Source organism: Vespula pensylvanica, chromosome 13, assembly GCF_014466175.1.
Source record: "Vespula pensylvanica isolate Volc-1 chromosome 13, ASM1446617v1, whole genome shotgun sequence".
NCBI lineage: Eukaryota > Metazoa > Arthropoda > Insecta > Hymenoptera > Vespidae > Vespula > Vespula pensylvanica.
In genome coordinates, this window is record NC_057697.1 from 1,935,701 (window position 1) to 1,961,520 (window position 25,820).

The 25,820-nt window shown below is 29.4% G+C and overlaps 8 protein-coding genes and 2 long non-coding RNA genes across 15 annotated transcripts; 4 read left to right on the forward strand and 6 right to left on the reverse strand.

The window, feature by feature from the left end:
* Positions 1–3,294: 3,294 nt before the first annotated feature.
* Positions 3,295–5,207, forward strand: LOC122633968. Of its 2 annotated transcripts, XM_043822474.1 has the most exons (4): positions 3,295–3,799; positions 3,879–4,407; positions 4,623–4,740; positions 4,836–5,207. In XM_043822474.1, exons 2-4 carry the CDS (start codon positions 4,117–4,119, stop codon positions 5,159–5,161), a joined length of 735 nt encoding a protein of 244 aa, XP_043678409.1. In that variant the 5' UTR covers positions 3,295–3,799; positions 3,879–4,116; the 3' UTR covers positions 5,162–5,207. The 2 variants fall into 2 exon arrangements, with proteins under 2 accessions (XP_043678409.1, XP_043678408.1); XM_043822473.1 differs by having other exon boundaries at positions 3,295–4,407.
* A 102-nt stretch (positions 5,208–5,309) lies between these two features.
* On the forward strand, positions 5,310–7,121 carry LOC122633966 (probable serine/threonine-protein kinase DDB_G0278845). 2 transcript variants are annotated; one of them, XM_043822470.1, is made up of 4 exons: positions 5,310–5,464; positions 5,696–5,909; positions 6,095–6,490; positions 6,747–7,121. In XM_043822470.1, exons 1-4 carry the CDS (start codon positions 5,424–5,426, stop codon positions 7,119–7,121), a joined length of 1,026 nt encoding a protein of 341 aa, XP_043678405.1. In that variant the 5' UTR covers positions 5,310–5,423. The 2 variants fall into 2 exon arrangements, with proteins under 2 accessions (XP_043678405.1, XP_043678406.1); XM_043822471.1 differs by having other exon boundaries at positions 5,699–5,909.
* Positions 5,794–8,932, reverse strand: LOC122633973. Of its 2 annotated transcripts, none has more exons than XR_006328247.1 (3): positions 8,790–8,932; positions 8,408–8,553; positions 5,794–5,926 (listed from the first exon to the last, which is right to left on the reverse strand). It is a non-coding gene; the product is annotated as an uncharacterized LOC122633973 (long non-coding RNA). The 2 variants fall into 2 exon arrangements; XR_006328248.1 differs by lacking the exon at positions 5,794–5,926 and adding an exon at positions 6,581–8,222.
* LOC122633965 lies at positions 8,090–13,733 on the forward strand. Of its 3 annotated transcripts, XM_043822469.1 has the most exons (8): positions 8,090–8,277; positions 8,447–8,604; positions 8,784–8,960; positions 9,523–9,565; positions 9,929–10,095; positions 10,226–10,393; positions 13,181–13,354; positions 13,474–13,733. In XM_043822469.1, exons 1-8 carry the CDS (start codon positions 8,090–8,092, stop codon positions 13,623–13,625), a joined length of 1,227 nt encoding a protein of 408 aa, XP_043678404.1. In that variant the 3' UTR covers positions 13,626–13,733. The 3 variants fall into 3 exon arrangements, with proteins under 3 accessions (XP_043678404.1, XP_043678402.1, XP_043678403.1); XM_043822467.1 differs by lacking the exons at positions 13,181–13,354; positions 13,474–13,733 and adding an exon at positions 10,509–10,819; XM_043822468.1 differs by lacking the exons at positions 9,523–9,565; positions 13,181–13,354; positions 13,474–13,733 and adding an exon at positions 10,509–10,819 and having other exon boundaries at positions 9,964–10,095.
* LOC122633974 lies at positions 10,773–12,579 on the reverse strand. Its single transcript, XR_006328249.1, has 3 exons — positions 12,229–12,579; positions 11,614–11,925; positions 10,773–11,267 (listed from the first exon to the last, which is right to left on the reverse strand). It is a non-coding gene; the product is annotated as an uncharacterized LOC122633974 (long non-coding RNA).
* Positions 13,734–14,150: 417 nt separating the features above from the next.
* On the reverse strand, positions 14,151–15,552 carry LOC122633969 (peroxisomal membrane protein 11B). The gene is made up of 3 exons (XM_043822475.1): positions 15,119–15,552; positions 14,869–14,984; positions 14,151–14,795 (listed from the first exon to the last, which is right to left on the reverse strand). The coding sequence occupies exons 1-3, from the start codon at positions 15,172–15,174 to the stop codon at positions 14,266–14,268; spliced, it is 702 nt and encodes a 233-aa protein (XP_043678410.1). The 5' UTR covers positions 15,175–15,552; the 3' UTR covers positions 14,151–14,265.
* Positions 15,553–16,156: 604 nt separating this feature from the next.
* LOC122633972 (ADP-ribosylation factor-like protein 6-interacting protein 1) lies at positions 16,157–17,909 on the reverse strand. Its single transcript, XM_043822478.1, has 6 exons — positions 17,765–17,909; positions 17,531–17,691; positions 17,223–17,356; positions 16,887–17,124; positions 16,728–16,812; positions 16,157–16,655 (listed from the first exon to the last, which is right to left on the reverse strand). The coding sequence occupies exons 2-6, from the start codon at positions 17,555–17,557 to the stop codon at positions 16,555–16,557; spliced, it is 585 nt and encodes a 194-aa protein (XP_043678413.1). The 5' UTR covers positions 17,558–17,691; positions 17,765–17,909; the 3' UTR covers positions 16,157–16,554.
* Positions 17,910–18,015: 106 nt separating this feature from the next.
* Positions 18,016–19,882, forward strand: LOC122633970 (ubiquitin-conjugating enzyme E2 S). Its single transcript, XM_043822476.1, has 5 exons — positions 18,016–18,157; positions 18,353–18,500; positions 18,867–19,057; positions 19,152–19,280; positions 19,376–19,882. Exons 1-5 carry the CDS (start codon positions 18,140–18,142, stop codon positions 19,526–19,528), a joined length of 639 nt encoding a protein of 212 aa, XP_043678411.1. The 5' UTR covers positions 18,016–18,139; the 3' UTR covers positions 19,529–19,882.
* Positions 19,883–20,543: 661 nt separating this feature from the next.
* On the reverse strand, positions 20,544–22,630 carry LOC122633967 (THO complex subunit 4). Its single transcript, XM_043822472.1, has 5 exons — positions 22,315–22,630; positions 21,651–21,788; positions 21,399–21,546; positions 21,171–21,311; positions 20,544–21,059 (listed from the first exon to the last, which is right to left on the reverse strand). Exons 1-5 carry the CDS (start codon positions 22,522–22,524, stop codon positions 20,950–20,952), a joined length of 747 nt encoding a protein of 248 aa, XP_043678407.1. The 5' UTR covers positions 22,525–22,630; the 3' UTR covers positions 20,544–20,949.
* A 241-nt stretch (positions 22,631–22,871) lies between these two features.
* LOC122633971 (protein seele) lies at positions 22,872–23,935 on the reverse strand. Its single transcript, XM_043822477.1, has 4 exons — positions 23,671–23,935; positions 23,477–23,592; positions 23,193–23,399; positions 22,872–23,121 (listed from the first exon to the last, which is right to left on the reverse strand). Exons 1-4 carry the CDS (start codon positions 23,759–23,761, stop codon positions 22,939–22,941), a joined length of 597 nt encoding a protein of 198 aa, XP_043678412.1. The 5' UTR covers positions 23,762–23,935; the 3' UTR covers positions 22,872–22,938.
* Positions 23,936–25,820: the final 1,885 nt, after the last annotated feature.

Here is a 25,820-nt window from a genome sequence, read left to right on the forward strand (position 1 = left end):
CATCGCATTGTTTATCCTACAAAACTCATTCCATCATATACCAAAAAATATACCTAAAAGATACAATTAAATTTTAACATAATATATCGATTAAAAATCCATCGATATCATGTTATCCTTTGATTCCAACAAAAGGAGATTCGAGAAACAACAGATAGACTTACTCTACTATACAGAGTAACATAACACTTTTATAAGCAGGTACATATATACATATACATTGAAATAAGAGAAAGAACATATACGTTGTTTCTTTCCACGAAGACAGTATGAACTTTCTTCTCTCTCTCTCTCTCTCTCTTTCTTTCTCTTTCTACTAACGAGAATTATTTTTGCTCCTGCGAACATGTCCCTCGAGAAAGTCACACACAACAAAACTGAAGAGAAGAAAAGAAAAACGAAGAAATGGGGAGAGGGAGAGAGTCATCCCATATCAAACATTTAATTGGGTGCTACGTCGTATTGCGAGAATGCGAGTGCTTGTATAAATTTAATCGGACACCCAGTAGTACGTGATTACCAAAACGTACAACGACGGCATTTTTTTTTTTTTTTTTTTTTTTTTTGAGAAGATTTTGCACATGAAAAAGTTATTAAACACATTTAGAGTGAGTAAGGTAGAAAGAGAGAGGGAGAAAGAGAGTTGAATTAAGATTATGTCGTCCAACGAAGAATTTACAAGTAAGATATATTTCAATTGATTTAAAAGAAGCACGTATTGTAAGCACGTTAAGCGAAACGATTAGAGTAGCATAATAACAATAGTTCTCTTTAACAGCGAATTTCAAACTCAATGAGTCCTTTGTCAGACATTTCTGTCGTCATGAAACATCCCGTCCATCGGGAGGTCCCTTCTTTTCTTTTTTTCTTTTTTACAACAGGATTTGAGTCAGCACTTAGATTGTATGGTATATAGTACCACAAGGAGTTTCAAAAAGGAGAAAGAAAGAAAGAAAGAAAGAAAGAAAGAAAGAAAGGAAGAAAGAAACGTGCATGGTAAATTTGAACTTGGACTTGTAAATCACTTTTAATGTGATCTCTCCTTTTTTTCTTTTCTTTATCTTTCCCTTTTTCTATTCTTTATTGTTCTTTCTCAAATTTATTGTTAATCCCTCGTCGGTATTATCCTACCCTATATCCCCGAAGATTTGTATCTAGTGAATCTAGAAAATTAAAGAAACAACAAAACTGAAAGGGAGAATGGGGGAGTCGAACGAGGCAGAAAATAAAAAACACCCCTCCATTATACATAAATCACTAGAGTTGTACCTTCAAGGAGTTAGACAGTTAAAGACCGAAAGGAAATTCCTCCTTGGTGTCTCTCGATTAAAAAAAAGAAAAGAATCCTTTAACTCGACGTCTACGACGACGTCTGCTACAGCAGTCTTATTTCCACGAAACGATTTTGCTAAAGCTGTTCTTCCGCCTACGCTTTTACCCCAGCGAATGAAAGAGAGATAGAGAGAGAGAGAGAGAGAGAGAGAGAGAGAGAGAGAGTATGTATATATCTTCAAAGAAAATTTTCCACGATACGAAAATGATAAAGAAGAAATCTTGAAAAAAAGTCGATCCTCATAAATTTTCTTTAACTCTTTGATCTTTGACACGACATTTGCATATTGTTTCTGTGTACCATTAAAGAAAGAATGAAAGAGAAAATCTTTTGAAACTAGGAAATTTTCGAATGAAAGATTCATTATTGGTGGTCAGTCCACCGTTCCAAGATTTTAAAAAGCCCGCGAGAAAATTTGCAAAAGATTGAGATCGTCGTGCTTCGATCTTATTGGTCATTGGACGCAGCTACCGATTTCGTCTGCGTTCAAACGACGACTACGACGACGACGACGATGACAACGACGACAACAACGACGACGACGACGACGACGACGACGACGACGACGACGACGACGACGACGACGACGACGACGACGACGACGACGACGACGACGACGACGACGACGACGACGACGACGACGACGACGACGACGACGACGACGAACGATGACGTCACTGGTTCTATTCCTGGCGATGTGGACGCAGCGATATCTTTAGAGCAACCATCGCTTCATTTCGTTTCCGAGCTTTCCTTCCTTCAAGATCGGAATCGTGCCAACGAACGAAAAGAGAAAGAAAGAGAGAAAGAGAAAAGTAAAAAAAAAATTGATCCGATCATTTCTCTCTCTCTCACTTCCTCCTTCTTTGATTTCATAAGCCTAATGTTCTTCATTCCATCATTTAATAACATCTTATTTTTCATTTACTGCGACACGACCACCATTTTTTATTCCCATTTAAAAGTCTGCGCTATAGAACTAGTTGTACAATTCATTTGACGATTGTCTTGATTTTCTCTTCCTTTTAAATCAACCATGATCTAAAATTAAATTCAATTCAATTAATATCTAATTCGATTACAGCATAGTATATACATGTCATTCAGAATAAATCATTTCGTTCGTAATCATCGATTGATTTTATATCAACGAATAATATACCATCGAATCCCTTGAAAACTCAGTTAAATTTTGTCTAATTCCAAATTTAAAAAAACAAATAAATAAAAAAAAAAGTACACAAAAAACCACTTTTTATCTAGCTAATATTATACAACTTACTTAATAATTGCAAAGATCGCGATCGTTAATAAACAATATGTGCATGCAATAAGAAAAAATATTTGCATATAAAGAAGAAGAAAGGATAAGAAAAAAAGTAAGGAAAAAAAAAGAAAAAGAAAAAACTAATTTATGAAAGCATACACATAAAAATTATTTTCACGGCTGTCCGTGAATCGCATTGTCTCGCGTTGTTATAGTTGATTTAACGATAGTACACGACTCGAAATGAATAATTTCTAGAATTAAGGGTGGCACCATGCCAAGGGCAATAATTCTGTGCTAACGGTGCCATCTCCTGTTACTACTCCGTAGCTTTGTTCTCTCTTCTTACAAGAAGAAAAGAAGGCACGTACAAGTTTCACACAAGCACGTAGAAAATCTGCATGGATTTTCTCCATATACCGTATATACATATATAATACACACGGACACACGATTCCCTATCTACCACGCGAATATTTACTTCGTCAAGTTTATTTGTTCAACTCTCTTTCTGACTTACGACCGATGACCGTTCGTTGCAAATGGAAGAACATTGATTGCTATAATTTACAAATGATTTAGCAAGAAATACAATAAAACAATCGACGATCACATTTGAAATAATTTCTATCAATAATTTTAATTTATCAACTTGATCTAGACAATTGATAGTTCAGATGTAGAAAATTATCACGTTACAATTAAAAATTTCTTTCGACTTGAAAATATCTTCCTAAAAATCGACGATCACGTTTGAAATTATTCCTATAAATAATTTGAATTTATCAATCTAATCTAAACAATTGAATATCTAATATCAAAAATTATGACATATTCCAATCAAAATTTCGTAATGTCTTCAACTTTCTAGGAACATGGAAATTCTTTATAAAAAAACTTACGTAATCTTTTTAGACCCGTGAAATCTATAAGAGACATCGACATCATTATTATCGTCGCGTCGTCGTCGACGTCGTCGTCTTCGTCGTCGTCTTCGTCGTCGTCGTCGTCGTCGTCGTCATAATCATCATTATTATCGCGGAAGATGAGACACCAAGATTTCTAAAAGTTCAGCGAAGAAAATCGAATGACATGGCGACTATGAGAAAAGAGAGTTACTCATCCAGCACGTTTCCACGTAAGAACAGTGAGGAAAAGGAGAGAGAGAAAGAGGAGAAGCAGAAGGTAGAAGAGTAGAGGTATAACCGAGCTATCCAAATAATCTCTAGTGAACACGATCGACCGGTTCTTCCTCGAAACACGACGTTACCTTTACAGATGAGTTCGAGGCTTTACGAAGAATCAACGTCTTCGGACCTAATGTAATAAAGTTCTCGAGGAAACATCATAGTTCCTCTCGAAGATAGAAGAGTTAGGAGATCTTAAAGCTGCCAAGAGAAGATCGTTTAGGAAGAGTTAAAACTAAACGTCTTTACACAGTCTCTACATACTTCTTAATCTTCTTAATCTCATTAACTTCTTAGTATAAAAAGATTAAAGGAAAGAAAAAGAAAAAATGGATCGTTACGTAACAACTTATCAAAAAGATTATACCTGGCCATACCCAATGAAAAAAACACCTAAATTAACAACGGGCAAAGCTGACGTCTTTGTAATAGGTCCTTGCACTTGTGGCATGGATCCAAAAGATGTTAAAGTACCAAAAACGTATGGTGAGAAATACGATTGGAGTCGTGTGGGTCCAATGGGACCACTTTTGGATCCCAAACTATACCCCGCTAAAACTGGTCCTAGTCCTGAAACGGATGAGACGCGATTTGGACAGCCAGATGTTTATTTGAAAAAGGTCTAAGAGTCTAGATTTAATCATATAAGATAATTATCTTCTCCAATATCATATCTCATAAATCAAATCATTCACATTTTTTTATTAAAATAGCAATAATGATGACGTACAAAATTAAATTTATTAATTAAATAGATAAAATGGAATTAATAATTTATATATATATATTATTAGTAAATAAATAAAATATAAAATGAACAATTTTATTTATTTAGCTAGAAGAAAAATACCCTAATCTCTATGGAGTTATACAAACAGGACCAGCTCAAGAAACAATTATGGAAGTTGAGAAGGATAGAATGATGACAACATACATGATGGATTATGGCCAGGGTAAAGAACAATGACAACATAAAACGATTAATAAAAACAAGAAAGAATTAATTTTTTTACACAGATATTTCTATATGCCTAATCTTTCAATACAGATAAAAAGTTCAATGGGATAACGAAAACCGACAATGCAGAAGTTTACCAGCCTGTTGAAAAAATGATTAAACGTGATTGCCGCCCTCACATTCGACCTCCGCTAGTAAAATTTGGAAGTAGTCTGGATCGAAATGGCAAAAATGGAATCTCTGGTAATGGAAAACATAGTAAAAAATCGAATGACGTGGATGGATCGGAAGTACGAATACCGCCATGGAGATCAGAGTACCAGGACAGTATCAGCAAAGTAGGACACGCTATAATGAAATACAAACTGCATCAACCTCAAAAGCTCGCATTAACAATTAGTACAGTTTATAAATGATCACAAAAACGATGAACAATAAAAAATTATTAACAATTATAATAAACGATTCTGTTATTCAATCGAAAAAAAAAAAAAGAAAAAAAAAAAAGAAAGAAATAGAAGTACGTTCAAGATGTACAAAACATCCTGAAGTTTGTTTTAAATTTTATTCTGACAGAAAACGGAAAGATGTATACATATATAGTCCGATAATAAAAAATTTTTTGTAATAATGAGCACGTATATGTATAAATAAAAATTATAAATCATAGTGATTACAATGAGTACTAATCGCTTGCGAAGTCCCAGCGCGACTAACAAGTAAATTTACTTTTTTCTTTAACCCCTTCCTGATTATATATATAATTTCTAAATAATTTATAAATATATATGTATATATACATATATATATATATATATATGTATGAATAAATAGATTCATTTAATACTTATCTATACATACATACATGTGTGTGTATGTGCATGTATGTATGTATGTATATATGTATGTATGTATGAATGTATGTACGTACGTATGTATTTTTGTTCAAGATGGTCAACGAAAATTGGAGAGAATACAAGAAAAAATTCGCTTAGGGCATCGTCTACCTTGGACACTGGTTGGAGCCAAGATTTACAGTCTCATCCTTTAAGATCTACAGCGTCGAATATTTATCAGCCTAACACGTGCTCGAGTGAACATGATCTCAAACGTTCAGAGGAGAAAACGTCGGAAGAAACGATTCTTATTGAAGTGGACGGAAATGTCAGTCTTCTCGTCATCTAAGAATAAATTCGAATTAATTGCTCGCTTCATATTTATATCCTTTACAGATTTATTTAGATTGTTACATATAATATTAAAAAAGAAAAAAAGAAAAGAAAAAAATGAAGATGACAAAACCCTACATAAAGCTTAGAATTATTAAATTAAACTTCTATGTGATATAGGTGGATGACTACCTGACCAGCCCAGATATGAAGAATTTATCTATCAAGCAAAAAAACGATGCATTCCTCCGACGTAATCATCGTTATATGTACGATTACCCAAACCTAAATGTTTCCCAAGCAATGCTAGCTATGCGAAAATTACAAAAACTTAAAGAATTACAAAGAAGACGAGACCTAACTGAAAAGTATTATTCTCACGAAATAAGAAAACTAATCGGCGATTATTTTGGTACAAATCCAAGGACCGAGTTGTCATCATTGAAATATAATAATAACATGATTAATAATAATAATAATAATAATAATAATAATAATAATAATAATAATAGGATACAAAATTCGAATTTTCTTCAGCCATATTTGGGTGGCGATCGAATAAAAGATGATCTAAAGGTACGTGAAATTGACTATTTTTTTTCTTTTTTTTTTTTTTTTTTCAACAATTAAACATTAAATTTTAAAATTTTAAAAAATTAAACAGTCAATTCAACAATTAAAAAGTGAGTCTCTCCTGATATAGATGTATATTTAGATACAATCTTAAAAATAATTGATTCGAAACGAATATACTGTTTATTAATTTCAATTCCTAGCTCAGACATATATCCCTCTGATAGAGTTCCCTTCGAAATTCCGCGTTTAATTTTAGAGTCTGGAACCGTGTGGCACGATGACGACGATCACCCGTCTGGATTGCGGATGCATTCAAGAAACGACAAGACCTATTTTCACCACGACGACAGGTCGAGTTCAGAAGAAGACGTGCAATCAGTCGCAGGATCAGGTACTTCTAAAGTTAACGTCTACCAATCCGCAAGAACATCTTTGCTCGTCAGTCGATCCAAACAAATTGGAACAATACTCGCAAAAATCTAAGAAGAAGCGTGTTGGAATAGAATCAAGAAATTATGAATTAAATTCTATTGATGTTGATCGTGAGATTGGAAAAGAACATGATCTTCGTAATCCAGGAAATGTTCAAGCTTTACGTAAATACAGCGACACGTCGACAACTTCCATTTGATATCTCATTCGTGCATTGACTATTATTATATATTATTTCTATGTTGAAAAATTATGATATACCATTTCCCTATTATTAGAAAAAATAAATTAAGTATAATGACATTGATAACTTATCAATCAATAAATATATGTGAAAATAAAATCAATTCAAAAGTATTACGTGATATTACCTATTTTATTATGAAATTTTTATATTTTAAAATTATTCTATGCTATTTCTAATATTAATAAAAGGAATTTATAATCCTATCAACAATTAATTTATTAATCAGTAGATGCATTGAACTAAAATCTATCTAGCAGTGCACCCCTACCTTGACTATAAAATTTATATCTTCAAAAATTATTCTATGTTCTATAATTAATATTAAAAGATAATTAATGTATTAATATAATATCTAATATACAGTGTACCTAATTACTTATTATTATGAAATATCTATATGCAAGAATTATTCTATGCTATTTCTAACATTATAAAAAAAAATATTCTAAAACATTTTAATTAACGAATCAATAAATACATAACTACTTCCTCCCTACTCTTTCTTAAAATTAAATACCCGATAACTTCAAACATATATATGTATATATACATACAATAGTGGTAGATAGCACTAATTATCTTTAATTAGAAAAAAAAAATATATTTAAATTAACAGTAAAGAGAATGATGAATTTCGACATAATAACCGATTCAAATACAACGAATATCATCCAAATTCTTTTAAATGCAATCCTATATTATATTTTATACAAAATCACGCTTGCCAGCATTATCATGATGAAGGATACTACAATATGGTTTTTTCAAACGATCATGCGCTCTAATTTACCCGAAAAATCACATACTACTGACAGATCATTGTCATAAAACGATTCAACAAATTTTAGGACCCAAAATTCTTTGTGAATTTTTCTGTAACTTTCCCTAATCGAGATTCAATTAAATTTCCTTTATGAAAAATGGCAAATATCATCATGGATACTTTCACAACGATTACTCAGAAAGATTTTATATGGCCTAATCCTAAACCACTTCTTGCTAAACCTGCACAACCTCCTATGGATACCGGTATCCGATTATATCTTCATAGACCTAAAGAAGAAGATTGCAAATGCGATGTTCATGGTTTTCAAACCGACAAAAAAAGGTATAATATTTTCTTGTTCATTCCTCAAAGAAGTGCGTATGTATATGTATATGTATGTATATGTGTATATATATATATATATATATATATATATATATTTGTAAATAAAAATTTATAAGTCTAAACTTACACATCTAACTCGATTTTTCTTTTTTCTAAATCTCTCAAGATACGTTCAGTTGGCCAATAAAGAACGAAGACTTCAAGGTGAATTGATTGCAGTTAATCATGAAATGGCAAATCTCACGACGACTTTGTTGAACAGTACCTGTGAAACTGATGATGAAACAATGAAAAGTCTTTATGAAATTGATTATGAAAAACGAGGTAAATTATGAATATATAAGATTGAAATATAATAAACAATAACTAATTTTACGTATAAATTAAATTAGTAAATTAAATTAACTAATCTAAACTAAATGAAAATAAAATAAAATTTAAATGCAACTTAATGAAATTCAATTCAATTCAAATAAAATTGAAATTAAATGAAATGATTTCAGAGTTACCTATAGCTCATTATAGAACACTTATGGCAGCTGTTGATTCTCCTATTGGTGCTCCTATCAAACCAGCTATTACCGATCTAAGAGATGCTTACAGAGATCCAACTAGATTTAGATATTCGGCTATTGAAAGACCAACTATTGAACCTGCTAAAACTATCAACCTATTGACAGGTAAGACAAACATTATATTTATTATTTTTCATTCGTTATATATGTAAATGTATATATAGTATAATTATATATATACCTTTTTTGTTTATAAGAATAATTTGTAAGTTGTATCTAAATTTATTTCTAAGTCATACCTAACTTGTTTCTAAATTATTTCGAAAAATTATATATGCAGTTCCAGAAACCTTCACTCTCTGGAATGAACCATTCACTGATAGAACAGAATATGAAGATACTATTAGTAGACTGGGACTATGTAATATGAGAAATCGCCAACAATATCTAGAACCATTGCCTTCTTCGAGAAACAGATTTGGAGATTGCAGGCTTCAATAGCAATGTTTTATTAATCAATCGAAAGTTAGAACATATCAAATTTTGCAAATTTTCCAAATTTTCTAAATTTTGCAAATTTTCCAAATTTTCTAAATTTTGCAAATTTTCCAAATTTTTCAAATTTCAAATGTTTATATTAAAAAATAGCAGCCATTAGCTTGACAGTACCTGCGTTGATAGTTACAAATATATAAAATTCTACAACGCAAGCAATATCAATTACCAGGTCTCACCACAAGGAGGTTGCTGCTCACGGAGACCCACAATTTGTAAGAAAATAATACATGTTAGTGTAGTATAAATAACACGAGATGGCGTTACGATATACCCGCCGAATCATGTGATTTTTCAAACGTCAATTTTGATTTTAAACAAATAAAACATGATTATCTTTTGCCAATAACAAAATATAAGAACTAACCTGAAATAAATTTTTATTATATTTAAACAGAAATATAGAAAATATGAAAAATGACAGATTTATGTAGAATATTTAATACTGAATATAGACATCAATTCAAAAAAAAACCACAAGCATTACGACATTCGTAAATATTTTACATATATTCTAATAGAATAATATTATTAATATATTAATTATAATAAAATATGTATGTTACTGATGGAATTAGATTCGTTCATTCGGATTGTTTTGCTGATCGTATAGAAGAGGACTGGCAAATTGATCCACGTTTAGCTTCTATACCAACTAAATTTGATGAGGCTGCAGAAAGACTTGTGCATAAACAAATATTGGATAATACTAGAACAATTTATCAAGTTAGCTATAAAGATCCCTGTAAGAAAAACATTTCTAATTTGTGTAAAACGTTACATACAAATTATCTATCATATTATATAATGTATACATGTATATATATATATATATATATATATATATATATATATATATTTATTTATTTGTATAGGGAGTATTCATAAAGAAGAAGAACTTAAAAAAAAAGATGAAGAAACAGAAAAGTCAAAAACTTCCAAAGAAATTAGTTTCCAAAGCGAATTATTCACATATATCAAAAAATTATACTTCAATCCACATGACGAAAAAGTTCTAGCTCCTCCTACTACATCCAAACGAAGTATTTAATGACTACTTATTAATTAATTACAATAAATCTTTTCAGTATTATGTACAATATAATAATGATTATATATAATAAATCTTTAAATGATCATTATAATAAATCTTTCCAGTATTTGGTTACTCAAGGCCAAAGTACTTACATGGTAGTCTTTCAATGTATCAAGATACACACGGACGAACAGGAGGCTTAATTATGTTACACAATGTTGAATTTTTTTCGGATGTTAAAGAAAGAGAATTAATGAAAAAGAAACGATTGAAAATGGACGAAAAAGAAACTGATTTTTGTAAAGAAATTTTGTGAGATCGGGGTTATGTTAGAAAAAACACGAAAATTTTCTAAATCGAATTAATATAAAAATACATAGAATATTTTTTAATATAAATGTAATAAATAAATACTTGCGTATATACTGCAGAATATCCTTGCTACGTGATATTTTCTTCTTTTTGGCGAAGCAGAATTTGTCGTATTACGTCTCATATCTGTCCACCTTCCTCACTCGTTACGTGTACACTACTTACTGAAGCTAAATCCTGTTCTTGTATACGATAGACCGTTGAATGTAAACAAAAAAGAAAATACAAACCTATTGTTTTCTTCCTCTTCCTCCTTTTTCTTTCTATTTCTTCCCTCTCTCTCGTCTTTCTTCTTTTCATACACACCTCGTCTTTATTTATTATGAAAATGTATTTCTTCGAACATTCAATTTTGTATAAATATTTCGAATATTACATAATCGTTTACGGAGTATTAAGAAATATATATTTAAAATAAAGACTAATAACTAGTTGTTCGCGTATTCAAACGATTTCTGCTTCTCGAAAACAAGTGATTCCAATGAGCATGCTTCCTCCCTCTTCCTTCACTAAATGGTGGGAATTTTAAACTGATGAAACGAAATAAAATATGTCGTATAAAGCTTATAAAACTATTTAAAAATTAATTATCTTTTAAATTTTCATAACAAAATTATATTTTTTTCTCTCTTTTTCTTTCTTTCTATTTTTATTCCTCTCTCATTCTTTCTTACACGTACTTTTTCTCATTATGTTTTTCTATCGTATCGTCTTAACTATGACAATTCATTTTTCTAAACAATCATTCACTTATAAAACTTTCGAATGCTAAACTACTTACAAAGTTTAAAGAAATAAATAATATCTTAATAAAATAAAGAAATCATATAAAATAAATCAAGAAAATGGACTTACTTGTTCCAAGAGTTACTGCTTCTCGACAGCGAATGATTCCAACGAGCAGACTGCTTCCCCATTTCTCTACAACAAATGGAGGGAATTTCAAATTGATAAAATAAGACAATATGTCGTCATATACAATCAATACTTATCAATCAATAATGCTCCTGATTCTTATCATAAGGTTTTATCTTCCACAATGATAATTTCTGAATCTTCAAAAAATCATATATATATTACGTAATAATTATACTATATCCATCGTTTTTTATCACTTGTTGCATTTCCTGTTATCTCACTTGTTGCATCTGCTATTTATTTCGATTCCTTTTTTGTATAACACACACACACGATGTATGTATGTATGTATGTGTATATATATCAATATAAAATTATTTCATATTATTTTTTAATGTAAAAAATAATAATAAAAATAAAAATAAAAAAAAATTAAAAAAAATTGATATCTTACAATGTATAATTTTATTAATACTGTTTATAATTACTAACAAATAAATTAAACTAACCTATAAAATCAATTATCTGGCAAATCTGTTTTCATGTTTAATAAAAATTGTTTAATAAAATAATAAAGAATGATACGATTATATAATAGACTGTATAACTTACATAGCATGTAAATATTGCATTATCATCATGATAGAATTAATTTATACAATAAATAAAGTAACGTATAAATTCATGGAAGAGATTAATACGCAGTACCTATAAACCTAGGCGTTAACTCGGTATAGTACGTAATGCTATCAATGAAATAAATAAATCTCATCTATTTTTAATTATATCCGTAACAATGTTTTTGTGATCTTTAAAACGGAAAAACGCATCATACTATCTATATTTTTATATCATAGAGATTCCCCTAAACGAATTGAATTTTTTTCTTATTCGAAAGTTTTCATGACTTCATAAACATATCTTAATATAATATCCATTAAGTAATATTTATTAAAAATTGCCTTTTCTTTTTATGTATAATATATAACTTATTAAAATAATATGATCTGCCAAAAGAAACGAAGCATTTCAGATAGTGCAGATAATTTGTTTCGTTGGATTGATTATGCATGTGCATCATGCAAATTGACTTGAGTTCGTGTGTGTTCTTCACTGAAGAAAGCATGCAACTGATAGAGCTCACGCCGTCTGCTACATTATTTTGGACCAATACAAACACATTCATATCTCGGAACAATAAAAAACATGTCTCGAGACATTTTAATACATCTTATTATAAGTGCTAAAGGAATGCTTTTTGGTATAATTGCATTTTTTGTACTATTCGTTGGTTATGGAAATCATGAAGTTGGATTTTGGTCTGTTTTATCAGGTTAGTCAAATTTATTTCCTTAATTCATGATGTTTTTTTATAATAATAATAGCAACAATAACAATGAAAAATAAAAAAAAAGTAGATCCTTCACACATACGCTAAATTAAAGAAAATATGGTAAAGACTTTTCTTCTTTTAGTATATCTAATTATAACAATTAATTATAATATATAATAATATATATATTGTTATTTATCCTATATAAAAAAAATTCTATATAATTCTTAGGTATACTTGCTGGAGTTTGTTTCCACTTGCATTGGGTAAAGGGCAAAGAAAGTTTAGATAGATGGCATACTAGAGTTACATTGCGTAACTTAAATGTTGTAGGATTTATTAGTGCAGTTTCTGGTATGACTGCATTGATTTGGTATCTGTTTCTTACATTTTATCAATCAATTCGTAAGTAAATCATAAATTTTACAAATTCTGCCTATAAAATATTATTCCAATTATATCATCTATGATTTGATTTAATCAATTATTAAATGTTCTATTAAAGAATTAAATTTGTATTACAGCTATATTACCAATTTCTCAAAGTACTGCTATTACTGCAGTATGGGCTTTTATTTGTGGAATATGGGGTATCTTGTTGATGTTTTACTCCAATAAATATGAATTACTTATTCAAGAAGGAACAGCTCCTATTCTTAATGAAAGTACTGCTTAAAGATTTTTATATTTTGTTTAAATATTCATATTTTTCTAATCAAGAATATATATAAATGTAAGTCTATAACAAATCAATACTTAATTCATAAATAAACCTGATAAAAGAAAATACTTTTTTATTTTTCTATTTTAATTATATCCTGTTATTTGGGTAACAGTTATGTAGTATTTACCAAATTTATATAAAATTAAAAGTATTATTAGCTTTATAATGTTTTATTGAAAATAATTCTGGATAAAAAATTTGTTGCATTATATCAAACTATACATTAACATGCATCATTTATAAAAAATATCTTATTTGAAATAAATGCAAATATACATGTGTGTGTATATTTACATATGTTTGTATATACATATGTTATCAATATATATTACAAAGTAATCCAAAACTATTTCATATTATTCTTACATTCAGTACAAGAAAAACAAATCATTAATCTCCTAATTATAAACAGTAAACTATAAAAAATAATTAAGGAAGAATAAAATTATAGAAAACATTATATCAATTAAACCTATAAACTGAATTATTTAATAAATCTATTTCCAAAACTTTTTAATAAAATTATAACAAGAATAATATAATTATATGATACACTTTACAATTTACATTTCATGTAAGTATTGTATTATGATTATGATGGCTTTAATTTATATAATGGATGAACTAATGTATAAATTCCTACCATAGAAGAGATCAATCCACAGATACCTATAATTCCAGGTGTTAACTTGGTATAGCCTAATGCTGTTAATGGAATAAATAGATCACATCCATTTTTAACAGTATCCATAACAACATCTTTATGGTCTTTGAAACATAATAATGCATCATAATGATTTCCTGATTTACATTTAGGTACCATAGAAGTTCTCCTAGATGAATAGAACTTTTCTTGTTCTAAAATTTTAACAATTTCATAGACATCTCTAGCTAAATTTAATGTAATATTCATTAACCAATATTTATTAGCAACTTTACTCCACTTTTCTATATCAATACGAAAGATTCCTACACGGCCTATCCAAATAATATGATCTGCTAAAAGAAACAAAGCATTTGCAATTTTCGATAATGTCAACATAATTCTTACAATTAAATCTGGATATTTCATTGTTGATAAAGCTGAATAAAAGCTATCCAAGCATCTTCCAAAACGTAGTACTGTAAAATAAAACAAAAGGTAAAAGCAATGTATAGATCAATGATAAAGAGTATTTTGTGCAAAATCAACTACATTTTCTGAAAGAACTAAAAGTATATTCCAAACTACGTAGAACGTCGGAAGATTGTCTTGTGCTGTTTACATTTTGTGCGTAATACCAGCAAGCTCTACTTCCATATTGCAACAATCTGTAAGATATAATTATTATATCTCTTTAATAAAATGATAACTATATATATTTTGATTATTAATCTTATTTGTATAATTTCTTATTACTACTTCATTATATATATAAACAAATAAATAGTAATATTTTACTTACCTGATAATTTTATCCCTGCCTGCTGTTTGCTCATTTAATTTTATTATTATATCCATTTTTGTTTTTTGTTTTTATATATAATATATATATAAACATATATATATATATATATATATATATATATATATACACGTAAAAAATTATATTAATAAGAATGAAAGTGAACGTTGATATCTTTATGAACGTTTAAATAATAATCTAATTCCAAAGAATTCGCCAAACTTTTCTTACTACACACATCGATATAAGTACTGTTAAAGAAATCAAAGTAACTTGCATGACTAATTAAAACTCTTTATCACATTTAAATTCTGTTTATATCATGTTTCTGTCAAGGATCAACGCATAAATAACGAAACATACCAAGATAAAAATGTACATGCAAATAAATACTTTGACTTTACATGATCAGCGCCATCTTTAATGAATAGGAGAAAATAATAAACATTGAATAATGTGTATGTACGTAAATGTGTTCATATATAAACACACGTACATAATGATTATTAAAGCAAAATATATCAAATTTGTTATTAAAAAATTACTAATATCTATCTCATCATGTGTGTACAATTTAAATATTGAGAAAATAAAAATATATTTTTTATATAAATGGACGAACACTTCTTTTATTTTTAAATTAAATTTTAATATATTCATGAAAAAATGTTCAATTATCCAGAAAAAATGTTTTAAATATTGAGGAAGTATTTTTACACGCAAATTATGCCTTACTTAATGTTCGTATGACAATTATCAATTTCGTAGTATATCACATGCTGAGATCAAATACTTCAGTTTTATATATATATATATATATATATATATATATATATAATTATTAAAATTGTAAATCTCTTAATGTCATAGTAACGAATATTTTTAGTAAGGCACGATTATGCATGTAAAATTAATTACAAAGAAACAATTTCACATAAAACAGAGTATTTCAGGTAAATACAAATAAAAAAATATGGATAATTATAATTAGAAGAAATTGACTTAATTTAATGTGAAACTTACAAGCTAACATTAAAAGAAGGTATAATAATTGTTTTATTACCATAAGAGGTATTGAACAAACTTTTACATCTAGATGTGTTATAAAATAAAGTGTTTTGAACAGATCACAATACAATACTGTATAAAAAAAAAAAAAATAAACAACACTGTCATATATATAGGATATTTTCCATTTATGTTACTTTCAGTCACTTAATATTAATTTGTATCAATAAATGGAAAGTGTCCATTATAATATTTTAGAAAGCAGAGAGCTTTGGTTTCTCCTTTAAAAAGTAATGTTAAATGTGTATAAACCATTGCGATATAGTATTAGATAGCATGTACATTATAAATAACACTAATTTAATTGCATCAAACGAAGTGTATGAAGAGAATGAAGAATAAATAATACATGCACAGAGACCAATGTTTTATGATAATTTTTCTTGAATTAAATAATTGTGAATATATTTCACAGCGGATCGCGCTCTTCCCTTGTATTTGAATCCCGGGGTAAGTAAGATAGCATTAACTATAAAAAGTCATTGATCACATAAAAAATTTGTATAAATATCACAGATGAAATACCTTGGAAAATATTTACCTGCTATATAAGATAAAAGAAGATTATTGATTGTATTTCCAAGCCATGCAAAAAGCACCAGAAAGATGATAATTATTCCATAATACTGTAAGAAAAAATATTTTACATAAACCTTTTCATAAATTATTCATATGAATATATTTATTGACAAGAACTTACGAAGTTAGGACGACTGTTACGCATAGTAACAATGGATATCCATAAACTTTGTAATTGAAGAATTGCCTCAGATAGATTATGACAAATTTCATTTAATTTCTTTTCTTTTTGTCCTGTCCAACTATCAGCCGTACAAAAAATAGAAATGATAGTTGGGACAAAGTAATCGACAAGAGCCAATACAAGCAAAGATAAAGATATTAATGTGAGTAATGCTGGTTCCAACATCCAAATCATACTAAAATCATGAATATAAAATGACAGTAAAAGAGAATTATTCTTCTGAAAATTATTCTAAAAACAAATAGCATGATCTATATAAAGCTAGAAACTTACCAAAATGCAGTTGTAGTAAGACCGAGAATCAATGCAGGATACCAAGGTCTTTCCCATAACAAAATAGAGTTTAATGGAAGAACAACTTCGCGCCAGCACTCCATTTTTCTCTTCAACTGCTTCATATGCTTCTCCTAAAAAGAAAATATAAACCGATGAACTTGGAAGAGGAAAAAGAAGAAGGAGAAAAAATCTTTTAATAATCAGTGAGATTGTTCAGGCACTTTCAAAGAAGTGCGCTCCCTAAAGGGAAAATTTCTTTTGAGAGAATAAAATAATATAATATATCGAGAGAAAAAAAGCCTTACCTTTTCGGAGCTCGCGTTGTCTGGCATCGTGTCCAAAAAAAGAAAGCGAGCAGAGAGTATGTATTTAAATTTAGTTCTTGTTGAGTTGAAAAAAGGCTGCGTATATACGTTAACAGCGAGAAGAAGACGGCGGAACGCAAAGCACGGCGGTATTTCAAGATCTAAAAGAAAAAGATTTTTCTGATCAGTGACTACGAGACGAGAAGCGTATAAAAAAAAAGGTCTGTCACATACCGGCTACGATAAGATCAATTCCTTATATTTATTTTTTATTGTTGTTGTTGTTGTTGTTGATATTAATTTATATGAAGAAAACGATCAAAGAGATATTAAACTCTCACATTAGAGGATGAAAGAGGCTTTTTTTACTTGGCGAAAAAACACGAAAGCGCTCCGAGAGAATCGACTTTTGGTTTCGAGATTATGTACGTGGTAAGAGACTCGCACGCGATTGGCTATCAGTTCAAAATGTTGCTTATTGCAGGCGATGCCGTGCTGCTGGTGCTGTGACGTTAAAGATATTCCTGTGTTCTATCTGAAATACGCGCGACTAAAACGCATTTAGTCGAAAATTATAGGAAAAAATAATAAAAAAATTTACAACAGGATATGGCTGCTGTGAGTTCAGTGAGTATCTAATTGTTTTTCCTTCATAAAAAAGTTTCTATCGTCTGACAGAGGCTTTGTTTACCTTCTGGATTGTACCTACCGTATATACTCGTTAGAATGACACTTCGCCGCGAAAAATAGATAACGTTTTTTTTTTATTTTTTTCTTTCTTTCTTATTTATATATATATATGTTTTTCTTTTTCCCTCATAGATATCAAATGTTGAAAATCTCTCGCCACAAATAATACGCCGTGTGGCAAAAGAAATGACCGAGCTAACGACTCAACCACCCGAGGGCATACGCGTTATTTTGAACGAGGAAGATGTCACAGACATTCAAGCTATCATCGAGGGTCCTTGTGAGTTCAATATTGTTTTATTACAACCGATGGAACAATCATAGAGATTGTATGATTACATTTTCTAAAAAAAAAAAGATACGCTTTTATTCGACCATAACCTTGCTTGAATGTCATTTTTATGCAATTCTATATTGTAACTTATATTTTGTATATTCTCTGTATCATTCAAGATAAATTTGAATTTTAGTCTGATTGATCGGATAAAGAAGGATGAAGAAATTCTATCCATTTTAAAAGATAGAAAGAATAAGTACAAAGATGATAGCGATTAGATAATACATAATAAAAAAAAATTCTACCATTACTTTTTCTTTAGGTAACTTTGGAATGAGCGAAATGTTCAATAATCTTCCTATATTCTAGCTGGAACACCGTATGCCGGTGGGTTTTTCAGAGTTAAATTAGCTCTTGGTAAAGACTTCCCTCAAGGACCACCAAAAGCATTTTTTCTTACAAAAATTTTTCACCCTAATGTTGCGAAAAATGGAGAAATATGTGTTAATACGTTGAAGAAGGACTGGAAATCAGACCTCGGAATTCAACATATATTATTGGTAAAATAATATATCTACATAGAAATGATATATTAGTATTATAATTCAATAAATTAATATTAATAAACTGTTTGAATTTTAATTTTCTTTATAGACAGTAAAATGTTTATTGATAGTGCCAAATGCCGAATCTGCATTGAATGAAGAGGCTGGTAAATTATTATTAGAGAGGTATGATGATTATTCTGAAAGAGCAAAGATGATGACAGAAATACATGCACAGGTAAAATGTTATTGTAATAATTATAAACTACTATATTGTATTTGTTGTAGATTTACCTTAAAGACTTGTAATAGTAATCATAGTAATACTTCTAGGGCGGTGGAAAAGGCAGTAAAGCAGGTCTGGAAAGCTGCACTTCCTCTGAAGTCGGAGGGCCCCTGCCAAAAAAGCACGCAGGTGATAAAAAACTAACAGCCGAAAAGAAAAAGATGTTGAAAGATAAAAAAAGAACGCTTAAAAGATTATAAGAGAAAATCAGTCTCCCCTTTTATCTTTTTTATAATTTAAAAACACTGGTGTGCTAAAGATGCCTCGTATTGTACACAATTATTATTATTGCATAGTAAAAAATTTATTATCTAAACTCGACTGATCTTATTATTAAGCATTTAGAAAATTAATTTATAGAGTCAGTGCGTGATGACTTCCTAAATTATATGAAAAAGCAAGTACAATTCTGTAGTGATCTCTGCAATTGTGGGCTGAGTTTAACAGTCGTTAGGCCCTCTCTGTGGCCTCTATTAGTAAATATTTTTACATATGTACAAAATGACAAATCGTGTGATTATTTAAATAAAATGAATTGTTCTCCATACATGAAATTAGGAATTTTTTTTTTAACCTTTATAACTTTTTAACGGTATCAAATCATGCTTGCAAAGATAATTCTTCGTGCACCCTTGATTATCGAGTACTAAATAAAAACAAGATATGTATATAAAACAGAAACAGGATATACTTGAAAGGATTATATTTTAGGTAAGCAAGAAGAATTAAATTATTGAGAGAATATTATTCATTTTTTATTTAATTACTGATCGTCAGTTTCTTTTCTTCAGTCTTGCATAGCTGCATTGCGGTTCCTTTGCTGTGTCAATATAAAGTCATAATACATTATATTACATGCCTAATACTGCATAGTTAAATAATCATAACGTTAATATGATTTGACTAGTTAACATATATCACAGCTTTACTCCACTATCAGGTATCATCTACGCATAGTGGTTATGTGTGTGTGTATATATATATATACATATATATATACACATATATGATATATACATATATATCAATGATTGAGAACAATACTTGAAACACATATTACAAAAATATAATATCATTAACAAACATTATTATTCTCATAATTTAAAAATATCTCACAAAATAGTAAAGGATTCGCTAAGGTCATAATGACAATTCTTTAAAATTAATTAGATTCGGGGCTAGAAGCACATTCTGTACTTTGATAAACAACAACTGTTAAAGATGAATTTGTTTGTATTTTTCAGATACTGATGAGCACACACGCACGGTAGTAGTACATACAAATTGCATACAGTCTTTACAGCATATCATAACTTTTTAATATTTTTTTTTTCTTTTTTTTTCTTTTTTTTCCTTTTAATGTGTCATAAAAAAATCTGTTAACTCCTATAAATCATATTTGAGTCCCCCTAAAAATTGTATGCCAATTTCTGAAGGAAACGTCAGAAATAAAAAAAAAGATCCATTCAAAATGAAATTGCATATAACACTTCGTTTTCTAATGGTATAATTACACTTAGTTTCATATGTATATCTTACGGAAATAAGGAAAACACAATGTATTGTGTTAGATCAGACAAGAACAAAACTTTTAAGAGGTTGCCAAGAATTTATGGCTTTGTTACTTTACTTCCTTGACATAAGCCTCCAATTCTGCATCTAATTCTTCAGCAGTAGGAGTTTTTGTAGCTTGTCGACTTCCTCCTCTACCACCACGTCTTGCACCACGACCTATAATTTTATTCGATCATAAAAAAAAATTTATCTTTGAAATAAAACAATAAGAAAATTTGGATAGATTAATTAGAGATACCAAATTTATAAACAATATTAATAGATTACCTCTTACAGATCCTGAACCACGATTACCTCTAAAACGAGATTGAGTTCTTTGTGCATAACTATTGCCACTAAGTCTTGAGCCTCCACGCACTGCTGGGACTGGTATTTCAGATGTGGCAACTTGTATATTCATTTCACGACCTGTTAGTTTCATATAAGAGATAAAAATTTAATATCTAAAGTTATTCAACAACAAATTATGAAATACTCCTGCAGGAACTTACATACCATCAAGTGGTACGCCATTATACTGTTTCATTGCTTTAATAGCATCTGCTCTTCTTTCAAATATAACATCTGCAGAACCTAATGATCGACCCGATCTATCATAATGTACAGCTGCCGATTTTAGAGGTCCAAATTCGCTGAATAATTCCTAATAATGTATTACAAATACATATATTCAAACTATTTATTTCTATAAATTTATATAACATCTATCCTTCTCTAAAAATTAAATATAATATCTCCATGTGTTACCTGAATATCAGAATCTGATACTCCAAAGTCAAGATTAGATACAAGTAATTTGGTAACACCTGCACTGCCTATTGCACCTCTGCCAACCTTTTTTACTCCATCAAACATGTCATGTTTCCATGCGCTGTTTACGTCACCCTATTAAAATATCAAATGTTTTATTCACTACATATCGAAGAATCAAGTATCAGGATATAGTCATCGTAGTTACATACATCTGATTCTATAATTCACATCTTATATTTCAAAATAAAATCTCTAATAATTTAGAAATATTTGTTAAGTACAATCAACTTTTTGTACTTTTATGAAGAGAATATATATAAAAAAAGAATGAGATTTAAATTATTAAAATTAAGCTTAAATTATAGAAAATAAGAGAATATTGATAGAATGAACTTGTTTTGAAAAATAATTATCCTAGTTGAAGGAATACATAGAAAAGGTCGACAAAAAAATATGTACACATGTAATACAAATAAATTTAGTTCACAAAAACGGAAGTAGAAGAGAATAGGTACGAAAAGCATGTGACAAGTTAAATGTATTTATATATATATATATATATATATATATCCATATATATAATTTATATAGATAAATATATAATCGATTATGTTCGAATTCTAATGAAATGTAATTGAGGAAATTTTTCATCACTTACTCTTGTATATGGTAGAGTACTTCTTGTGATGCCACCACGACTGCGTCCTCGCATGACGCCGCCGCCAACTCTTTGGGCTCTTCGAGCTCCCCTACGAGGCGAGCCACCAACACCTCTACCTCGTCTACCGCCGCCTCCTCGTGCTCTTGTTCCTTTATTTTGCTTGATAATATCGTCGAGACTCATTTCTATCTTGTCTACCATCTTCATTTGTGATATTATTACGATAAAATTACACGGTAACGCGAAAATGAACAAAACCAACCTCTCACGTCTTCGTAATAATGGCGGCGAACGAAGACGAAACAAGCACGCACGGGAACTTGGGTACGAACACCATTAACTACTAATCAAGAGCGTCGACTCAATTTTCCTGTAATGACAGCGCCCCTATCGGCAAATTTTCGAAACACCTCAAGATTCGTATGTGCTTAGTTATATTATATATTTTTATCTAGAGATATAATATAGAATTATTTGTACAATATACGTATTAGATACAGGAACACTAATGCTATTAACTGTAAAAAATAATGAAACGTATGAAACAATTCATATATATGTATATGTATACATTTATATAAAAAATATATTCATATAATCTTTTCAAGTATTACATAGAGATCATAATTCATCATTTATTTCTATCTTGTTATCTTCGTCGTTATTTATACCATCTTCGTTAAGAAAGTCTTCTGAATCGCAAATCTTTGCAATATCCGTACATAATTTTCTTCTGATAATAGTATCTCCTTTACTAAACAAAGAGATTATAGGTTCTTCAAATTCTTCTACTATACCTTCGCACTAAAATGAAAATCATGATTCAGAAAATTGTTGCGTTCAAAAACATTAGAGATTTGAATCAATGTACTAACATAATATTTCAGGCTCTTATTTAAATCATTATCTTGAATTAAATCGACTTTACTCATTTCCGGATTCATAACACCAGAAGAACTCATAAGATTTAAGATTGTTAATTGACCATTTGTTTTATATGTCGCTCTCACATAATCCGACATTTTCTCACAAATTTCATCAATAGTTTCAGAAATATGGATTTCAGAACGTGCCTTAGATACCTTCAAATAATAATACTCTGTTAAATCTTTGGATCTGTTGATATATATTTTGAATATATATTCAAATAAAGACTTACTTTCTTTGTAATACTATTTCCTTTAGCATCCATCCTATAATTTCCAATATCTATCTCTATTGAAGGGTCGATCTTTCCTAATTCAGTTTTTAGTTCATCCATAGTGGCTCTACAAACTATTTAATACATCAATGTATTAATAACTATAAAATTTCATATTTACTAATAATTTGGAAAAAGACATAAAAACTTACCTAAACATTTGAGATATTTTGGATCTATCTCTGTTGATTGTACAAAAATACAAAGGTGCAAAGTAGCAACTATGATCAAAAATTTCTTCATATTCCTTTATGAAAAATCAAATAATTAATAATTAAAATAATACGCGAACGTTGTAAATATTAAATACTTAAATATACAAAGTATATAAATCATACATTCTCAATTTAATATTAAAAAACTATATCTTTCTAATAAACTAAACAACTGACACGTACGTACATGTGAAATTGATTTCGACATAAAAAATCATGACGTAGAGAAGATTTGCTCCACTGAATGCCGATTGGACGATACAAGCATCAAAACACATACAGTCCAATCAGAATCGACTAGTGTTATATGTCAATATTTTAAATATTCTAAATAAATTTTTAAGAAATTACATATATATATTCGCGTGCACTTGAAACATATCTTAAGTATTTTACAAGAGGAAAAATTTCTTTAAATCCCAAAATAAAAGCTTCATACCTTTGAAATTTAAATAAAAATTATGATAAATGACTAAGTTATAATTGTACAATTGTGATTGGTCGACGAGGATTTTTACAGCATAGATAGCGCCATGTGGCGAAAGACGAATGGGTCGCAATTGGTTCTAACTATCGATAAATTCAAATAACTAAAATAAACAGAGAAGTTGCAGTAATATTCAAGTTAATATTAACAATTATTTCAGTTAAAAAAGTGATTAGTAAATTAGTGAATAGTTATATATTATATATTACATTACTAAAATACAAAACAATTCTACATAATCAATAGTACAAACTAATACTCGGATACTTGAAAATTCTTATTTATAAAGCGATAAGTAATATATAAGACGAATTAAAATGAACTATCGTGCAATTTTCATTAGGTTATATTAATGAAGTTATATTAGGTTATATTAAAGTTATATAAATCTATAAAAAATAAGTGGTCCTTCTGTCGCGCTTTATGAGAAAAAAATATTTGTTTAGAATAGGATCAAGAATTTATTATTTTTTATTTTTTCTTCAAATTTAAATTAAATTAAATTCAGAATTTTATTTTTCCTAATTAATAAATATACATACATTTTCTTTCCATATTACGTTTTTTTTTTTTTAAATAAAGTTATAAAAAATTATTCCATTAGGAAAAGGCTTTCTAAAATAAAGAAACGAAATAGGAAATGGAAATAATGAAGAACACAGGACTAGTAATGAGTGAAGGTGCACATGACACTAAAATAAATACATTTAGACATCACTTTTTGAATTGCGCTCTTTAGCTACGTGTGACGACACCAAATTCGAACTTCTAATTGAATATGAGTGTTACTACACAGTTTTCTTTCATATTTCGATTAGTGATTATCGAATTTCTCGCAGTATGCACTCTCTGCAAGTAATAGAGATGAGTTAATGTAAGTACATAATTATATCACTCATTCTTTCATATCCTATACGATTTGAATTGTTGCAGAATCAAGTGGTGTAGTGGGGGATACTCCCGCCCTCGTGACGCTATATAATCGGACGGACTGACAGTAAATAGTTCATTCTGGCTATGCATTTCCACAAATACACATCGCAATACTCGCTGTACGCACTCACTGCAAGTAATAGAGATGAGTTAATGTAAGTACATAATTATATCACTCAAACTTTCGATATTCTATACGATTTGTTTTGTTTCAGAATCAAGTGGTGTAGTGGGGGATACTCCCGCCCTCGTGACGCTATATAATCGGACGGACTGACAGTAAATAGTTCATTCATGCTATGAATTTCCATGAGTACGCATCGCAATACTCGCTGCACGCACTCACTGCAAGTAATAGAGATGAGTTAATGTAAGTACATAATTATATCACTCACACTTCCGATATTCTATACGATTTGTTTTGTTTCAGAATCAAGTGGTGTAGTGGGGATACTCTCGCATTCGTAACGTCTGTATAATCGGGCCGACTAGTAGTAAATACTTCATTCATGCTATGGATTTCCACAAGTACACATCGCCATACTCGCTGTACGCAATCATTGCAAGTAATAGAGAAGAGTTAATGTAAGTACATTAATCGAGTTAATGTAAGTTCATTCAATAATCTATACGATTTCTATCTTTGTAGAATGAAACGGAGTGGTGG

What these genes read in the sequence shown, in the direction of transcription:
- LOC122633968 (XM_043822473.1), top strand. Translation starts at nt 4,117, where the DNA reads ATGGATCGTTACGTAACAACTTATCAAAAAGATTATACCTGGCCATAC. An exon ending in CAGATGTTTATTTGAAAAAG is followed by an intron (nt 4,408 to 4,622) that starts GTCTAAGAGTCT and finishes TTATTTATTTAG; the next exon opens with CTAGAAGAAAAATACCCTAA. An exon ending in CATGATGGATTATGGCCAGG is followed by an intron (nt 4,741 to 4,835) that starts GTAAAGAACAAT and finishes CTTTCAATACAG; the next exon opens with ATAAAAAGTTCAATGGGATA.
- LOC122633966 (XM_043822470.1), top strand. Translation starts at nt 5,424, where the DNA reads ATGAGTACTAATCGCTTGCGAAGTCCCAGCGCGACTAACAA. An exon ending in AGTCCCAGCGCGACTAACAA is followed by an intron (nt 5,465 to 5,695) that starts GTAAATTTACTT and finishes TTTTTGTTCAAG; the next exon opens with ATGGTCAACGAAAATTGGAG. An exon ending in GAATAAAAGATGATCTAAAG is followed by an intron (nt 6,491 to 6,746) that starts GTACGTGAAATT and finishes GTTTAATTTTAG; the next exon opens with AGTCTGGAACCGTGTGGCAC.
- LOC122633965 (XM_043822469.1), top strand. Translation starts at nt 8,090, where the DNA reads ATGGCAAATATCATCATGGATACTTTCACAACGATTACTCAGAAAGAT. An exon ending in TCCTACTACATCCAAACGAA is followed by an intron (nt 10,394 to 13,180) that starts GTATTTAATGAC and finishes TATAATTCTTAG; the next exon opens with GTATACTTGCTGGAGTTTGT. An exon ending in TACATTTTATCAATCAATTC is followed by an intron (nt 13,355 to 13,473) that starts GTAAGTAAATCA and finishes TTTGTATTACAG; the next exon opens with CTATATTACCAATTTCTCAA.
- LOC122633969 (XM_043822475.1), bottom strand. Translation starts at nt 15,174, where the DNA reads ATGGATATAATAATAAAATTAAATGAGCAAACAGCAGGCAGGGATAAA. An exon ending in GGCAGGGATAAAATTATCAG is followed by an intron (nt 14,985 to 15,118) that starts GTAAGTAAAATA and finishes TATATCTTACAG; the next exon opens with ATTGTTGCAATATGGAAGTA. An exon ending in TTTTAGTTCTTTCAGAAAAT is followed by an intron (nt 14,796 to 14,868) that starts GTAGTTGATTTT and finishes TTTATTTTACAG; the next exon opens with TACTACGTTTTGGAAGATGC.
- LOC122633972 (XM_043822478.1), bottom strand. Translation starts at nt 17,557, where the DNA reads ATGCCAGACAACGCGAGCTCCGAAAAG. An exon ending in GTAACAGTCGTCCTAACTTC is followed by an intron (nt 16,813 to 16,886) that starts GTAAGTTCTTGT and finishes TTTTTCTTACAG; the next exon opens with TATTATGGAATAATTATCAT. An exon ending in TCTTTTATCTTATATAGCAG is followed by an intron (nt 16,656 to 16,727) that starts GTAAATATTTTC and finishes GACTTTTTATAG; the next exon opens with TTAATGCTATCTTACTTACC.
- LOC122633970 (XM_043822476.1), top strand. An exon ending in AGCTATCATCGAGGGTCCTT is followed by an intron (nt 18,501 to 18,866) that starts GTGAGTTCAATA and finishes CCTATATTCTAG; the next exon opens with CTGGAACACCGTATGCCGGT. An exon ending in GAATTCAACATATATTATTG is followed by an intron (nt 19,058 to 19,151) that starts GTAAAATAATAT and finishes TTTTCTTTATAG; the next exon opens with ACAGTAAAATGTTTATTGAT.
- LOC122633967 (XM_043822472.1), bottom strand. Translation starts at nt 22,524, where the DNA reads ATGAAGATGGTAGACAAGATAGAAATGAGTCTCGACGATATTATCAAG. An exon ending in GTACTCTACCATATACAAGA is followed by an intron (nt 21,789 to 22,314) that starts GTAAGTGATGAA and finishes ATATTTTAATAG; the next exon opens with GGTGACGTAAACAGCGCATG. An exon ending in TATCAGATTCTGATATTCAG is followed by an intron (nt 21,547 to 21,650) that starts GTAACACATGGA and finishes ATACATTATTAG; the next exon opens with GAATTATTCAGCGAATTTGG.
- LOC122633971 (XM_043822477.1), bottom strand. Translation starts at nt 23,761, where the DNA reads ATGAAGAAATTTTTGATCATAGTTGCTACTTTGCACCTTTGTATTTTT. An exon ending in AAAATATCTCAAATGTTTAG is followed by an intron (nt 23,593 to 23,670) that starts GTAAGTTTTTAT and finishes TGTATTAAATAG; the next exon opens with TTTGTAGAGCCACTATGGAT. An exon ending in ATAAGAGCCTGAAATATTAT is followed by an intron (nt 23,122 to 23,192) that starts GTTAGTACATTG and finishes TTTTCATTTTAG; the next exon opens with TGCGAAGGTATAGTAGAAGA.